Here is a 17352-nt window from a genome sequence, read left to right on the forward strand (position 1 = left end):
CCATCTCCAGCACCCATTGTAGCAGCTCATAACTGTAACTCCAGTTCCAGGAGATCCAACACCCCCTTCTGACCTCTGTGGGCATTAGTCACACATGTGGTACACATTTGTACATGCAGGCAACACAAACACGTAAAATAATAAATCCCTAAAATAAGAAATAAAGAGAAACCATCCTAGGACTAAATAGCTTAATCAAGTTCCCAAGTAGCTGAAAAGTGACAGCAGAATCTAACCAGTGGTCCATCTCACACCCCAGCAAATCTAACCAGTGGTCCATCTCACACCCCAGCAGCACATCAGAGTTACATCCTGGCAAATGAGTGGAAGCAAGAAAAACTTTATTTACAAGTGGGAATGAGGGGAGTGGGGTTGAGCAGATGGTAGCTCTGGAAGAGGGTCCCAAGGAGCAGAGGTTGGTGATGTCTCGGTAAATAGTGGCACTTCATGAATAGAGCCTCCACCTCCAGCTGGGGGCTCCTGGGCCCGACCAAGCACTGGGCTAAAGCGTGGAAACTGGGCATTGACAAAGTACAGAGGGATGTGGGTGATTCGGCCTGTGGACCAGCACTGCAGAGAACAGGAAAGAAAAGCATCACTGTCTGGGCCTCCAGCTATCCTGAAGACACCTGCGCACACACACACACACACACACACACACACACACACACACACAGCCTACCGAGCCCTTGCCAACTCACCACACTGAGCAAGGCCCCTTTGTTGAAGGAAGGATGAAAAGTGATGAGCTGAGCTTGGGCTCCTGGCTCCCCCTGAATGATGCCACTACGGCAAAAAGAAGAGGAGGTGAGAAGGCAAAGAGGGGCCTGGATGTGGGAAGGTCTTTGTGGCCGGCCCCAAGGTCGGCTTGCACTCACCAGGGAAGCAGCTCAAACACAGGGCTGTTTCGAGTTCGAAAAAGGAGGATGACAGGATTCCCATCCTGGACCCGTGGGTTTCCTGTGAGAAATGGGTCAGCTAACACAGGGAACTCTGGAGCAAAGGCCCAGACAGGAAACAGTAGCCCTGGTGCTGTCAAAAGCCCTTTGTCTAGTTGAGTGTAATGGCACACACCTTGAATACCAGACCTGGCAGATCACACAGGTGGGCCTGTGAGTTCAAGGCCAGCCTGATCTATACAGTGAATTCCAGGATAGCCAGGGCTATACAGTGAGACCTCGTCTCAAAGAAAGTTAGCCCGTTCTCTTTGCTCCTTACCTTTCATGAGCACAGCCAGTCGTTCACCACTTGGGTCCCAAACCATGGTGTGGGCCTCTCCCCCTAGTCTGTGACAGGATAAGCATTGGGTGGGGCTCATTCCAACTTCACTCCTCCCACAGCTACTCAGACTCACCTCTCCTCTCCATCTGGGGTCTGAATTGTTGTCTCAGAAAGATCTGCTACGATGGTTGCTGACTTTGCACCTCCAACATGTCCTTTCTCTGTTCCTGTAAGTGTAGAGGTTTCTATGCAGTACCCTTGGCTTCTGTACTTCCCTTCATCCTTCAGTACACCCTATAGCTGCTGTCTTCCTCTGACCACCCCACAGAGTCTGCATTCTGAAATGTCCTAACTCACCACATCGTTCTGGGAATGACAAGGAATAAATTAATGCTTCCCCCAATACAGTGAACAGCAGTCGGTTTCCATCTGGACTCCAGCAGCCAGTCTGGGGACAGGAAGGAAAAGACAGGAGATAGATCCACAGGAGGGCTAAACCAGGAGAGAAGCCATGCACAAAGGGATCCAGGCCCATGAGAATTCCCTTCCTCCCAGCTTCTGTGAATCAATACAGTCCCCACTTACCTGGCAACGCCCTGAGAGAGTTGGCCACCCCTCACAAGTCCACATCTGAGCCTCCCAGACTCTGAGCCAAAGAAAGCCAGATTACAGCTTAGGGTCTTTAGGCTCCAACCCTGGACTGATCCAACATCTTGCAGTCCCAAGGTCAGGCCCGGAAGTAAAGTGCCTTTTTCTGGTTCTTCACTCCCCTAGCTTTTCACCCACTCACCGAAAGACAGCAGAAGGAGTAGTAGCCAGGACTTTGCTGCCATCTGGGGACCACAGCAGGTTGGTAACCCCTCCTCCTCGGAACCAAGGAAGGGGGACACAGGTTTCTGTTGAAACATCCCATACCTAAGAAAAGGAAGTCAGTACAGAAACTCAAAAGACTATCAAGCAGCTCATGGTGGGCTACCTTCTATGTACGCAAAGTCCCAGAGAAGGGGAAGCAGCAAGAAACAGACTACTCTACATAAAAACCTATGTTTAGCCGGGCTGTGGTGGCGCACGCCTTTAATCCCAGCACTTGGGAGGCAGAGGCAGGAGGATTTCTAAATTCAAGGCCAGCCTGGTCTACAAAGTGACTTCCAGGACAGCCAGAGCTACACAGAGAAACCCTGTCTCGAAAAACCTATGTTTAAGATCACAGTGACAGCTGGTAGAGTTCAGATGTGAGGAGTCCAGATGACACTCTGAAGACAGACAAACACACTATCTCATGCTTTCTACCACCAGGTGAGGAAGGCTCTTGTCTGAGGGGTGGGGACCAACTCACCAGAATAACAGCATCTACAGGTGAGGCTGAAAGCAGCCACCCTCCATTGGGGGCCCAAGCCAAGCTGGTGACTGGTGTGTGCCCAGGATGAGACAACACCTGAGCGCAGCCAGAGGAGGGTCTGCCAGGGATAAACAAAGGGATTCGGTGAGAAAACCATAAACAAACAAATGCATCAAGGAGGCTGAGGAGGGTGAGAACACTTGCTGCTTTCCAGATGGTAAAAGTGGGTGCCAGCACTCACTGCGGGTGCTCATACCACCTCTAAGTCCAGTTCCAGGGGTCAATGCCCTCTCTGACCTCTGCCACCACCAAACAACACAAAAATGAAATGAAAACCCTATCATGATTCCGTTTCCTTGCTTGCCTCTAACTTCAACCTGGGCTGGAAAAAAGGATTATGGAGGAAGTTAAAGGGAAGTTCTGTGGAGAACCTGTGATTTGCAGGGTATGAGCCAGGATAAAAAGGCGGAAGACCACTCATGGTGGTAAGTCTAAAAGGGGCTGTGCTGGGAGTGCTGCTTCCCAGTGACCTGGACTGGGATCTCTTGACATTACATCAAGCATCCAACCTCTGCTTCCCTTCTCATGTCAGGACCCTAATCACCTTTCTGTCAGAACACCTCCCGCTTCCATCACTGAGCGCTGGCTGTTTCAGAGCCACGGCCTACTAAGCAGTAACCACCTGTAGCTGCTGGGGGGCCCAGGTCGCTGACAGAAGACTCAGTCAGTGGCTCCACTGTCCTGTAGCCTGCTCCTCAGACCTCTTCAAATTCACATTTAGATGGTTCATATAACACACTGCCCAACCTTTAACTATTATTATAGATATTATATTTATATATAAATATATATTTCATAATAAATGTTATGTTATAAATTATATATCATATGTAATATGGCATAGAATACATGTTATATAAACATGATTATATATAACAAGATATATTTTAAATATACTTTATATATATTAAATATAATATATAATACATAAATAACTATTGTAAAAGTTCAGTCTTAAGGCACCACAGTGGACAGATAGAACCACTCCCAAACACTGTTCTCTGGGCTGTAAGGTGTACTCCAATAGTAAAGAGGCAGTCACATCTCTAGATTCAAGCTCAGCCTGGTCTACAGAGCAAGACCTAGGACAGCCAGGGCTACACAGAGAAACACTGTCTCAAAAAACAAAACAAAACAAAACAAAACACAAAGTTGTCTATGACTACAACATGAGTGCACACATACATAATAAATTTTTAAACATTTTTTTTTTCTTTTTGGTTTTTTGAGACAGGGTTTCTCTGTGTAGTCCTGGCTGTCCTGGAACTCACTTTGTAGACCAGGCTGGCCTCGAACTCAGAAATCCACCTGCCTCTGCCTCCCAAGTGCTGGGATTAAAGGCATGCGCCACCACCGCCCGGCAACATTTTTTTTTTTTTATTTAAAAAGGGCAACTGTGGGCTGGAAAGATGCCTCAACACTTAAGAGTGTGTACCCTTTTTTCCAAAGAACCAGAGTTTGATTCCCAGTACCTATGTCTGGCAGCTCACCACTGTCTGTAACTCCAATTCCACTAGTTTCTGTGGGCAGTTACACTCATGTGCACACACGCACATAGATATATACACACATACATGTGATTAAAAATACATCTCTTTCTGTTTTATGTGTTTGGGTGTTTTGGATGCATGCATGTCAATGCCCATGTGTATGTAGTGCTCATGATGGACAGAAGAGGGCGTCAGGTCTCCTGAACCTCTTATCCCCAGCACCATCTCCATGTCCCTAAAATAAAAACATTTTAAAGGGCAGCCTGTCTTTAGTAGCATCCTTGCTACTAGAATTGTTACTCCTTCCTAAAAAAAGAAAAAGAAAGAAAAGAAAAACTTCTAATTTCCTTGGAAAGGGGCTGGAGAGATGGCTATGTGGATAAGAGCACTGACTGCTCTTCCAGAGGATCCAGGTTTGATTCCCAGCTCTCACAAGGTGGTTCACAACCATCTGTAACTCCAGTCCTAGGGTACATTGCCCTCTTCTGGCTTCCTTAGGTACTGCATGCACATGGTATACAGACAGACATACAGGTAAGCAAAACACCCATATGTAAAATTTTAAGAAATAAATTAACCTCACTATAAAAAAATTTCCCAGGAGAAGCAGGGTGTGCGGCACACTCCTTTCACTTGAGAGGTGGAGGTTAGGAGGGTCAAGAGGTAAAGACCAGCCCTATCTATACTTAACTTGGGCATCAGAGTGGCCTAATTAAACCCTGTCTCAAAAACAACCAAAGACACCTGATCAAGATTACCAGTGCCTATGTTCCATGCCATTTTTGTAAAGACATTTTTTTCTAAATAACTACAACTCAAAACGGAACATTAATAAAAAAAAAAAAAAAAAAAAAAACATGTCAGGCATGAAGGGAACTACTGGTGAGATCCAAGTAATTTCTGAGCGTAGTCAATAGTAACGGACAGCAGGGCGGTAGTGGCTCAACCCATTAAGCCCAGCACGAGAACAGGGGTAGGCAGATCTCTGTGAGTTCAAGGCCAGCCTGGTGCACAGAGTTCCAGAACAGCCAGGCCTACACAGAGAATTCCTGTCTCAAAAAACAAACAGACAAACAAACAAGCAAAAAGTCATGGGCAGACGTTAGCTTCTCAGTTCTGAAAGTGTGACATGTAACACAGATGCCAACTCAGCCACTGAGCTCAGAACAGAATGAAACACTGTTTCTGGGCATAGTGGGACACCTTCAATCCCAGCATGCAGGAGGCAGAGGCTGGTCCATCTCTGTGAACTCAATACTAGCCTGGTCTACATAGTAAGTTCTAGGCCAACATAAGGAGACTCTATCATACTGAAACTTAATAATTTCCTAACTTCTCTAGGAAGATTGTGCTAAAATAGGGCTGCAGGGGAGGAAAAAAAAGGAACAAGAAAGGGAGCAGGAGGGAGCAGGAGAGAGCAGGAGGGAGCAGGGAGATGGCAGTGAAGCCTGAAGACCAGAGCACAGACAAACCCAGGGACCCACACAGTGGAAGGGGGAGCCAACTCCCGAACACCGTCCTCCACACTTGAGCACACCTGTGCCCACTTACAGTAAATACATGCACTTTTTAATTTATTTTGTTTGTTTGTTTGTTTTTTTCAAGAGTTTCTCTGTGTAACAGCTCTGGCTGTCCTGAAATCCTTTCATAGACCAGGCTGGCCTCAAACTCACAGAGAGCCTCTGCCTCCCAAGTGCTGGGATTAAAGGTGTGCACCACCACCACCTGGCTAAGATTTTCTTTGTTTTTTTTTTGTTTGTTTGTTTTTTGTTTTTGTTTTTGTTTTTTTCGAGACAGGGTTTCTCTGTGTAGTCCTGGCTGTCCTGGAACTCACTTTGTAGACCAGGCTGGCCTCGAACTCAGAAATCCGCCTGCCTCTGCCTCCCAAGTGCTGGGATTAAAGGCATGCGCCACCACCGCCCTGCAGGTTTTCTTATTTGTTCATAATTTTAGAATTTTCTGGTTTTATTTTTAGTTCTCACGGTATTGTCCCAACTTTTTGTTTGTTTTGTTTTTTTTGTTTTTGAGACAGGGTTTCTCTGTGTAGCCCTGGCTGTCCTGAACAGCCTGTAGACCAAGCTGGCCTTGAATTCAGAGATCCACCTTCCTTCCTCTGCCTCAGGAGTGCTGGAATGAGAGGCGTGGGCCACCACCGCCTGCTGATTGTTCCAACTCTTATGGTTTCTACCCATATCTGTATTTGTTGCTGTTCCACTTTTATACCTCTGTCTGGCAGTGTATGACCCACAGACATGTTCTCCCATAATCCCAGAGGCCTCCGAATCTGTCCCTTTGTCTAGACAGAGCATCCTAGCACCCAGCCGACCTTAGATCTGCTTCTCCCACAGCCCTGGGAAAGGCCGTGATAACTTGCACACTCTAGGGGCCCCTGGCATGACCCCCAGAAAGGTCAGGACAGGATGCCAGGACTCACCTCGTAGATAAGGAAGTGGGGTCCAGGGTCCAGATGAGAATACAGCTCTGGCAGGCCACAGCCAAGACAGAGGCACTGAGGGGCTTCCAGGCCAATGCGGCCACATTTCGCTGTAGGCGGTGCTTCAGGGAGGGAACTATAGTGCTGGGTACAGAGGTAAGAAACCACATCAAAGCAAAGACACTAAGCTCAAAGAACCTGAGTCCCACTAAAAAAACAAAACAAGGTGCTGGCGAGATGGCTAGGCAGTTAACAGCACTGGCTGATCTTCCAAAGGGCATGTGTTTGGTCCCCACCACCTACATGGTAGCTCACAACTCTGTAACTCCAGTTCCAGAACAGGCATCCATGTAGGCAAAACACTCGGATCACATAAAAAATAAAATAAAAAAAAAATTTCCAGAAGGTAAAACATGCTGGGTGTCATGGCACACGACATAAATCACAGTACTCTGGAGGCAGAGGCTGGCAAATCTGAGTTTGAGGCCACCCTGGTCTACAGAGCAGGTTCCAGGATACCAGGATAGCCAGGGCTCCATAGATAAACCTGCCTCAAAAAAAAAAAAAAAAAAAAAAAGTAAAGGGGGCTAGAGAGATGGCTCGGAGGTTCAGAGTTCTGGCTGCTCCTCAGTCCCAGCACCCGCATGGCAGCTCACCACTGTCTGTAACTCCTCTCATAGCACCAGGCAGGCACATGGTGCACATATCCACATGCATTCTCAGGCAAAACACGCACACACATAAAGTAAAACAAATCTTTAAAAAAACAAAACCAGTAAAACAAAAGATAAAAAGTAAAACCACAGAGAAAATCTAACTCAGGGCCTAAAGACGTAGCTCAGAGGTAACCCTGATCTCTGCCTGTACAGAGCCCTGGGTCTGACCCTCAGCACAGGGGAAAAGCAAAGGGTGAGGAGTCCATCCAGGGGTTGGGTTAGAGCATTGGGTACTGTGAAACAGACGCATAAATAAAGTAAAACTTAGATATACACCGGGAGTCATGATGCATCTCTTTCATCCCAGCACTTGGGAGGCAGAGGCAGGGGGATCTCTGAGTTCAAGACCAGCAGAGATTCTATGTTAGGGAAAAAAAAAAAAAAAAAAAGTTAAGATGCAAAAAGGACACATTCAGTTTTGGAGTGTCCCCAACCCCAATTCTGGAAGAAGCCCTATGGATCTGCCCATGAAGTGCAGGACCAAGGCCAGCAGACGACCCATCTGAACCTGACCCTGCTTACGTACACCCCACGCACACACATACCTGTTGGCATTATAAACACGGATGGAGTCATCCAGCAGGGCCACTGCAAACTTGTTGGTGTGAGGATGCCAGGCAAAGACCCGTAAGCAGCAGCTGGACCTGTGGTGGAATGAGTGGGACCTGTGTCAACAGCCTAGCATCTCGGGATTCCCTTCCACAGGAGCTCAGGCTGTCTGTTTCCTTTCTGGGTGTGGGCAGATCGGTGTCTTACTTAGGGCAGATAAAACACCACAGCCAAACGCAACTGGAGAGTCAAGGGCTGACTTCACTCTCCAGCTCTCAGTCCATCATCCGAGGAGTCAGGGCAGGAGCTACAGTGTGTGATATCAGCTTGCTCAGTCTGCTTTCTTATAGTACCCAGGACCACCATGGTGAAGTGGACCTTCCTACATCAGTCATCAGTCAAGAAGGTTCCCACAGCTTCCCCACAGGTTTCCTTTCTAGAAATGACTCTAGCTTACACCAAGCTGACATGAAATAGGACAGGGGTGACAATGTAGAGAGAGGAGTTTCTGCCTTCACTTCTCTCCCCAAAGGAATTTTCAGTTTAAGAATTCTGTCCTACAGGATGCCAGAGTTTGTGCACTCACCAATTAGTTACTTGGGCAAATTCAGCAATCAGATCTTCACTCCTGAGCTATAAGAACACAGCAAACAGACATGACATACAGAAGGAGATCACCTACTCAACATTGCCAGAGCTAGACCATGCCCACCCTGAGTCATCACATCCAGCCCCGCCCACAAAGGAAAGAGGCAGGAAGGAAGTCAAACTTACTGACAGGTGTGGGAACAAGGAGCCATGGAGTGAGGAGGCTCTGCCACAGAGAGCCAGGGCCCAGCTGGAGGCTGTCTTTACCCACTCAAACACTGTGAGGTAAAAGAGACAGCTCTGATGACATCATGCACAGGGCTATAACCAGCCCTGCTCTTGGGTTAGGACAGAGTCAAAGCTCGTCAGTTGGATACCTTCTCCCCAGTACCCACTTTGGGTATCTGGGTACTTAGAAGAAAAAGTGACAAAGAAGAGGGGGCGAGGGGGAGAGGCTGGACTAACAGGCTCTGGAGTGAGGTTGGGAAGTATGGGGAGGAGAGAAGCCTACAAACAGAAGGGTCTGGAGGGGAGCCTACCTTCTTCCTCTGAATTTGCAATTTCATTCAGGACTCCAAAAAGACCCACATCATGCCTCACAAGGAGAAAAAGATAAAGAGTTATTCTGATCCTGTCATAAGTCCCCTAATAGGTTTTTTTTAATTTATTTATTTTATGTATGAATATACTGTAGCTGTCTTCAGCCACACCAGAAGAGGGCATCAGATCCCATTACAGATGGTTTTGAGCCACCATGTGGTTGCTGGGAATTGAACTCAGGACCTCTGGAAGAGCAGTCAGTGCTCTTAACCACTGAGCCATCTCTCCAGTCTCTCCTCCCCCCAATAGGTTTTATTCATTCAACAAACACACGATAAAAGGGTTTGGGGGGTAGAGAGGGGTGTTGGTCTCAGTTGATAGAACACCTACCTAGCATGAAGAAAGCCCTGGATTCAATCCCCACCACCACATAAATAGCAGCTTATGCCGATAACCCCAACCCTGGGAAGGGAAAATTGGGAAGATCACAAGTTGAAGATCCTAGCAACACACTTCACATGAGGCCAGCAGGGGCTGGGCGAAGCATTATCTCACTTTTTTTTTTTTTTGGTTTTTTGAGACAGTGTTTCTCTGTGTAGTCCTGGCTGTCCTGAAACTCTGTAGACCAGGCTGGCCTCGAAATCAAAAATCCGACTGTCTCTCCCTCCCAAGTGCTGGGATTAAAGGCATGCACCACCACTGCCAGCTTTTTTTTTTTTTTTTGGAAGCAGGGTAGTGGTCACTCATTGGGAGGGTGAGTTACAAGATAGCTGGTGCTACACAGAAAACCTGTCTCAACAAAGAAAACAAAAAATCAAACAAACAAAAAAAGGAGGTATATTTTTAGTGAGTGCCAACTATGCATCCAACACTTTATACATTGTCCTTTAATTTATTTAGGACATTATCACATTAATCTAAATGACATTTTGCCCACTTACAGATGAGACAACTAAATTTCAGGGATTGGAGGTGGTAGACTTTCTGAGCCAGTCAGTCAGGACTGCGCCAGGTGTGATGGCAAACACCTTTAATTCCAGTTTGCAGGAGGCAGAGGCAGGAAGAATCCTGTGAGTCCTCAGCCAAACTGATCCAAGTGGTAAGTTCATCCAGCCAGGGTCACACACTGACTGAGACCCTGCCTCAAAAAGAGAATGAGGAGGAGAAGGGAGAAGAAGAGGAGGAGGGAGAGAGGGAAAGGGAGAGGGAGGGAGAGAGAGAAAGAGAGAGACAGGCATCAACTGTACTTTCAGTGAATGACAAGTCATCAAAGTATCTTCAGCAAGGGAAACAAGAAATCACATGAGCACTTCAGAAAGATCAATTTGGACATTAGAAGAGTCCAGAATGCAGAAAGGGATCAGGTAAGAAACGATTTAAGGTGGCCCTTTAAGGTGGCCCACGCCTTTAACCCCAGCACTCAGGAGGCACAGGCATACAAACCTCTGTGTCTGAGGCCAACCTGGTCTACAACCTGGTCTACACAGAAAGTTCCAGGTCAGCCAGAACTGTTACACAGAGAATTCCTGTCTCGGGAAAAATATATATATGTGTGTGTGTGTGTGTGTGTGTGTGTGTGTGTGTGTAAAATAAAAATAAAAAAGGGACTGGAGAGATGGCTCAGTGGTTAAGAGCACTGACTTCTCTTCCAGAGGTCCTGAGTTCAATTCCCAGCAACCACATGGTGGCTCACAATCATCTGTAATGGGATCTGATGCCTTCTGGTGTGTCTGAAGACAGAGACAGCGTACTCACATGCATGAAATAAATAAATAAATAAATAAATAAATCTTAAAACCGAGAGAGAGAGAGAGAGAGAGAGAGAGAGAGAGAGAGAGAGAGAGAAGAAAAGAAAGAGAGAGAGAAGCTACTTAAGGACTCCTCAGAAAAACAGGTGAAGTGGCCTGAACTTTTGGGATATAAAACAGACAAGTTTGAGAAGCGTAGGAAGTAGATACCAGACCTGAGGCGTAATTAAGAGTATCAGTAAGGCTGAGTAATATCCTGAGAAACATCCAGCAGTAACATGCCAGGTACTGGGCTAGGTGCTCCCATAGTCAATTTAACCATCACCACAATACTATTGCCCAGTTCTGTTTTGCTTGCTTTTGGTTTGGTTGGTTGTTTTCGAGATAGTCTCATTAATCCAAGCTAGCCTCAATTTTGCAATGTAAGAATGGCACCAAGCCTTTGGTCTTCCTGCCTACTACTGAGATTACAGACATGTACCACCACACCCAGTTTTATGCGGTGTTTTATGTGGTACTAGTTACTTATCCTAGGCTTCCTGCATGCTAGGGGCAAGCACTCTACCAACTGAGCTACATCCCAGGTCCTGTATGTAAAATTTGGATAAAAGACTATTTGGCAACAACTCACAAAGTAACAAATGAACATAACTCATGAACCCAGGAACTTAATTTCCAGGGATCCTTTTTACAGATAATGGCAATGATAGTAACAGCAAACACATCAAGGGCTTAATGTGCCAAACGATGGCTAAGTGGTCTGCATCTATTTAGGCGCAACAGTGTAAAGAGATTTCGTTTTAGGACAGAATAATTAAGAAACCCTTCCAAACCTACACAGCTTAAAAAAACAGTAACACAGCTTCAACTCTTACATGTCCTAACTTTCCTGAGCTTCAGACAAAAGCAAATGAGGGCGGTGCTGTGAGCAGGTTGATAAAATCAAGCCAAGACATTAGGGATAAATGAAGTTTCTGGCAAACCCTTGAGTTTTACAATAAGGATGGATCATCTAATATGATTTGTGGTAATATGAGACACAGACTGCAACATGCAGCCTTTTCAAGAGCTGCCCGAAGCAGGCTCAGTAGACCATGCCTCACCAAACATTGATGCACCTCTTCCATACTTGCTCCCGGTGATGGATGAAGGCAGTTCTTGTACCATGGTCCAGCCTCCCAGCGGTTTTTAGGGGATCCTTGGTCAGGTGTAGGACAGGAAGATTGATCCACTATACCTCCGAAGTGAGGGAGGGGAGGCAGTCAGTCTCTTCCCCAAATCTTAACAGAACTCCCTGCCATCTCCAACCCATGGATGGACTAGGTATAAGAGATTCCACGGCCCCATTTCCCACACCCACAAATGTAACACTTGTGGGACAGTCGTCATCTGCAAACCACACTCGTTTTTCACAGGGTTGACACTTGAACAGATCTGATTCATCCTTCATCTTTTCTCTACCCCTCCTAGAGCCTCCTCACATGCCTTGGCATCCCTTACAGGCCAATACAGGCCCTAAAATATATTTCGTTCTCTCCAGTCTCCCGTGGGAGCCCTGCCGTTCCCAACCTGCGACCCCGCCCCATCGCCACTACTCTCACTTTCCGCGGACCCACCGCAGCATCCCACCCGGACCACCTGGCCCCGGAAGTCCGGAGGCGGGCTCTCATAGCTGTTGCCGGTCACCAGCTCGTTATTGTGCTCATACAGGGTGACTTGACCTCTAGGCGGCGGCGGGGGAAACAACCCCAGGGAGCACATCTTGCCAGTCCGGAGGGCGTCTGGAATCGATAGGCTCCGGGCTGGTGACTGCGCTCCCCTGAATCTTAGTTCCCGGGCTAGATTCGTATGCGGACGGGTAGCCGTACAGGACAAACGACTGCGCGAAGCTGAACGGAAGTGCAAGGAAGAAAGTTCCGTGTGAGGTTTCGGAACGGACTTCCGGAAGTTCCCAGCGCGCCCCCTTGCGGACGGAACGGGTACGACGCTGACACGTCCTAGGATAGACCTGTATAAGGAACGCCGCGGTTTGGTTTTGGTCTGTTTCCTTTGAGACTACTGTTTTTTCCAACTCTGAATCCCCAGCAGCGTCTCCCACTCACTTACTTAGTACGGAAAAAGCCCAAAATAAGCCAGGTTTAGGAAAGTACCTAATTAAACTCTCCAACCCCCGTAAATAGCCCTGAGGAAAATACAGACTATGTCATCCTACCAGTGAGCTCCCCCCCCTCCCCAAAAGAACTTTAGAGAACAGTCAGAACAGACTTTTGGAGACAGTGCTATGCCTGCTGAACCCAGAGCCCACAGGGTAAGGAGTCCTGAAAGAGAAAAGCGGAAAGACAGTAATATTCCCTGAGTAGGTCACTACAATCGCTTTTATAATCCTTTCAATAACCCCAAAAGTGCACTGTTGAACTACCAGTAGCAAAGTGACACAGATTGGACCTAAAAACACACAAACTGGACATTGGCAGGGTATGTGGGCCCAAGGCTGTAATGCCTACAGGATGTGGACAGGAATAAAAGGTCAGCGTGGGCTGGGTAGCAAGACCCTGCCTCAAAATCCATTGACTATGATCGGTAATCCTAGCATTGGGAGGTACAGGCAGGAGGATCACCGAAGGTCCTTCATAGTTCTCTTCCAGCTTGAGATACATACCACCCTGAGTTTGTATTATTAGGCTTTGTTTTGGTGTTTTGAGACAGGGTCTGGCTATGTTGCTCTAGGTAGCATGGAACTTGCTATGGAGACCTGGCTGACCTAGAATTCATAGAGATCTGTCTACCGCTATCTCCCGAGTGCTGAGATTAAAGGTGTACCACCATGCTCTCCTGAGACCTTTTCTGAAACTGGGGCAATGGGCGTCGGGGGAGAGGGGAGGGGGAAGGGGAGAAGGCTAGACCTACAGAGGAGTGGGAAGCGTGATAATTAGTTACTCTTGATTGTCAACCTATATGATTTAGAGATGATTAGATGGTTTAATTCTAGCTTAATTCTAATCAATTGTTTGATTCATTTATGAGCTCAAAATCTGAATAGACTATTGGGAGGGAAGTGTGGTATCATGAGACTCACAGGAACAGCGCCCTCAAAGGGTATTAGCCTTTTCCTGTTAATGCTATCTCTGCTTCCTGGCCACTATGAATAAGCAAACTCTTCTACCTGCTCCTGACTCTGCAATGCTCTGCCTCACCTGAAGTCCAAAGAAATGGATTCACCTGACCTTTCATTGAAACTTATACTGAGCCTGACCCTCCTCTTTGAGAGCACTTTTGTCACTGGGCATGGTGGTGCATGGGTGCCTGTAATACCAACACCAGACAGGGACCATAATCATTGTGTTCTGCCTATATGTATCTATGTGCACCACATGCATGCAGTGTCCACAGCAGCCAGTAGAGGGCAATGGACTCCCCTGGAACAGGAGTTACAGATGGTTTTGAATCATGTAGATTTGGGGAACAAAACCAGAGTCCTCTGCAGGAAGTCCTCTTAGCTACTGAGCCATTTCTCTAGCCCCCAAATAATTTTTTGTTTTGTTTGTCTCTCTGTAGCCCTAGCTGTCCTGGAACTCACTCCGTAGACCATGCTGGCCTCAAACTCAGAGATCCACCTTCCTCTGCCTCCCAAGTGCTGGGATTAAAGGTGCTACCACCACCACCACCTGACTTTTAGTTTTGGTTTTTGTTTCCAAATAAATAACTCTTTAAAAGGAAAAATGAAACATGTTGGCCTGGCCTAGTGGTGCACGCTTTCAGTCCCAGCACTCAGGAAGCCAAAGTGGGTGGATCACTGTGAATCCAGAGCTATCCTGTCTAACATAGGAAGCTTCAGGCCAGTCAGGGTATATAGTGAGACCATATCTCAAAAACAAACAAACAAACAAGCACAAACCACACTATGCCTGGAGACACAAATTCAGGGTTATCCTCTGAAGTCCATACTATGTCTCGGATGCATAAGACCTTGCCTTAAAAAAGAAAATGTAGCCGGGGCAGTGGTGGTGCACGCCTTTAATCCCAGCACTTGGGAGGCAGAGGCAGGCGGATTTCTGAGTTCGAGGCCAGCCTGGTCTACAGAGTGAGTTCCAGGACAGCCAGGGCTGCACAGAGAAACCCTGTCTCGAAAAATAAAAACAAACAAACAAACAAAAAGAATGGGAGGTGTGGCAGTTAAGTACTTGATTAATTTTTGTTTTGTATTTTGAGGCGACTGAGGCTGACTTCTGATTTTCCAGGATCCTCCTGACTTAGACTCCTGAGTGCTGAGAATTACAGACAGTAGTGAATAGTTATCCTTAATTGTCATTCATCTGGTACACAGTGAACTTGAGAGACTGGGTTAGTATACTGAGGCCTGTCTCGAAAGAGAGAGAGAGAGAGAGAGAGAGAGAGAGTGAGAGAGAGAGAGAACTCAAAGCTGTGTGCAGGCTCAGGCCCCACACCCCCAGTCTCACTGAAGAATGTAAGGGCAATGGCAGAAATAGATTTCTTGTGCCCTGAGCTTCTGTGTCTGCCTCTTTTCTAACTAACAGGACCTCCAGAGAATCTCCCAAGTCAGAAGACAATGTCATCCATCCAGAAGATGCCTGCAAGTGCACTTCCGCCTGAGAGAAGGTTTGCCTCAATTTTCCTTTGCTTCACTGAGATGGGTCCCGCTGTGCTTTCCTGGCTGCCCTGGAGCTTACCATGGTTGTCTTCAGCTCAGAGAGCCCTGCCTTCTGTGTCCTTAGTGCTGGAAGCAAAGCCTCCACACTGGACTTGCCTGTAATCTCTTACTTCCTCAAATGTTAAGGAATGTGGAAGTCACTTGAGATTCTCTTTCTTTTTTTAAAAATTTTCATAAATTTTCTGGTGGAGCTAAAGAGATGGCTCAGCAGTTCAGAGTGGTTAATGCTCTTCCAGGCGACCATAGTTCTGTTCCCAGAATTTACATCAGGCAGCTTTCAGAGGCTTAAACAAATAAAACAAAAGGAAATGAATCTTTAAAGATTTTTGTTTTGAACATGGTAGCACCCACCCTTAATCCTAACACTCAATCGGCAGAGGCAGGAGGATTTCAGTCACTTCGAGGTCAGTTTCGTGTACATATCCAGTTTCAGGACACTCACAGCTACACAGAGAGATCCTGTCTCAAAAAAAAAAGCAGCCAGTCGGTGGTAGTGCACACCTTTAATCCCAGCACTTGGGAGGCAGAGGCAGGTGGATTTCTGAGTTCAAGGCCAGCCTGGTCTACAGAGTGAGTTCCAGGACAGCCAGGGCTATACAGAGAAACCCTGTCTTGAAAAACCAAAAAAAAAAAAAAAAAGCAATTTTTATTTTTATTATTATTTTTTATCTGTATGAGTGTTTCACTTGTATGCAGAAGAGGGTTTAGGATCCCCTGAAACTAGAGTTATGGTTAGCCTTCTTATGGATTCCAGGAATCGAAACTGTGTTCTCTGCACGAGTTGTAAGAACTCTTAACCACCGCACTCTCTCTCCATCCCTTGAATTAAAAAAAAAAAAAAAAAAAAAAAGCAGATTCTAGGCTTTCAAAATTATAGTTCCAGAGAATCATCAGATTCATCATCAGATATTATATAAAGTTATTATCATCAGATAATAACTTTGCTCAGTCCTTGAAAAAACATTTTTTTAAATTTTAACATGTAGAGCAGGCTGGTCTTAAACTCAAAGTGGTGCAATTACATGCATGTATCTCGTTTTAAGTGACCAAGCTCTAACCTTCTCCTATTAGCCAGACTGACTTGATAAATTCTCTGTCATCTGGGAAGTCATTTAACTGGCACCTGACTGGGAAAGCTCTCTGAGGAAAGGGAATCAATCGGGCAGGCTTGAAGAAGAGGAATAGCCAGCCAGATGACAGGGAAGTGTTGAAGCAAACAGCAGCTGGTAATCACCGTCCATCCCTAACTCCAAGACATCATTCCTGCCTCCAACTTCCAGCGCCTTTGGATGAAGCTCCCCACGCCTCGTCATCCTCGGGTATGTGTGCCTGCTAGGTATCAAATTCAACCTTTAACGTGCCCTGGGGTAAAGCTACACTGCCATTCTGCACTAGCTCGGCCTCTTTCAAGCACGGTCCTCCTCTTCCACACTGCTAACTTAACTTTTTTTTTTTTTTTTTTTTTTTTTTTTTTTTTTAATGGCTTTTGCGAGTCCTAAAGAGGCCAGCGACCAGGCTTAGCACAGCCCCCCACTAACTGCACTAGAGGGCGCGACGGCCTGGGCGACGCAGCGACTACGGCCCAATGCCATCCACCCCCAGAGCTGCGAGCATTTTGCATTAGGTTACCGCCGCTCCTCCGGAGACCTGAGCGGGCAAACCCTGGCAGCGCTCAGGCCGCGGCCGGAGACTTCTAAGGGCACCTTCCCACCCCCCAACCCCCAAACACACAGTCTGGGAGGCATCACCGGAGCCTGAGCTCGCCCTCCCGAGCAGGGCGCCCCGGGCTGGTAACCAGGCGCACATGGCCCGCCCGGCCCTGTTTGTCCTGGCATTGAGCCGCCGCTATTTGAGGCGGTTTTTATCTCCCAGAAACCAGCAAAACCCCAAGCCGAGTCTAGCAAGATGAAAGGAGCCGAGAGGCCTGGGAGGGGAGGACCGCGAGGCTGCGGCGGTCGGGAGCTGGCACCGGACAGGCGGAGCCCGGGAGGCAACAGG

General features: G+C 47.1%; 1 protein-coding gene across 2 annotated transcripts; it reads right to left on the reverse strand.

The window, feature by feature from the left end:
• Nucleotides 1-320: 320 nt before the first annotated feature.
• Nucleotides 321-12597, reverse strand: Aaas (aladin WD repeat nucleoporin). 2 transcript variants are annotated; one of them, XM_034517281.2, is made up of 16 exons: nt 12324-12597; nt 11789-11916; nt 8937-8992; nt 8584-8675; nt 8396-8442; nt 7806-7904; nt 6545-6688; nt 2558-2678; nt 2012-2136; nt 1807-1867; nt 1579-1669; nt 1355-1448; nt 1219-1286; nt 879-960; nt 702-786; nt 321-570 (listed from the first exon to the last, which is right to left on the reverse strand). In XM_034517281.2, exons 1-16 carry the CDS (start codon nt 12444-12446, stop codon nt 346-348), a joined length of 1641 nt encoding a protein of 546 aa, XP_034373172.1. In that variant the 5' UTR covers nt 12447-12597; the 3' UTR covers nt 321-345. The 2 variants fall into 2 exon arrangements, with proteins under 2 accessions (XP_034373172.1, XP_076768268.1); XM_076912153.1 differs by having other exon boundaries at nt 12302-12597.
• Nucleotides 12598-17352: the final 4755 nt, after the last annotated feature.

This window comes from Arvicanthis niloticus, chromosome 13 (genome assembly GCF_011762505.2).
Source record: "Arvicanthis niloticus isolate mArvNil1 chromosome 13, mArvNil1.pat.X, whole genome shotgun sequence".
In the NCBI taxonomy this organism is placed as follows: Eukaryota; Metazoa; Chordata; class Mammalia; order Rodentia; family Muridae; genus Arvicanthis; species Arvicanthis niloticus.

Excerpts from the sequence above, each read along its gene's own strand:
- Aaas (XM_034517281.2), bottom strand. The coding sequence starts at position 12,446 with ATGTGCTCCCTGGGGTTGTTTCCCCCGCCGCCGCCTAGAGGTCAAGTC. Across the intron at positions 7,905-8,395 it reads TTTGCCCAAGTAACTAATTG|GTCCAGCTGCTGCTTACGGG; the intron begins GTGAGTGCACAA and ends ATTCCACCACAG. Across the intron at positions 1,287-1,354 it reads ACCCCAGATGGAGAGGAGAG|ACTAGGGGGAGAGGCCCACA; the intron begins GTGAGTCTGAGT and ends ATCCTGTCACAG.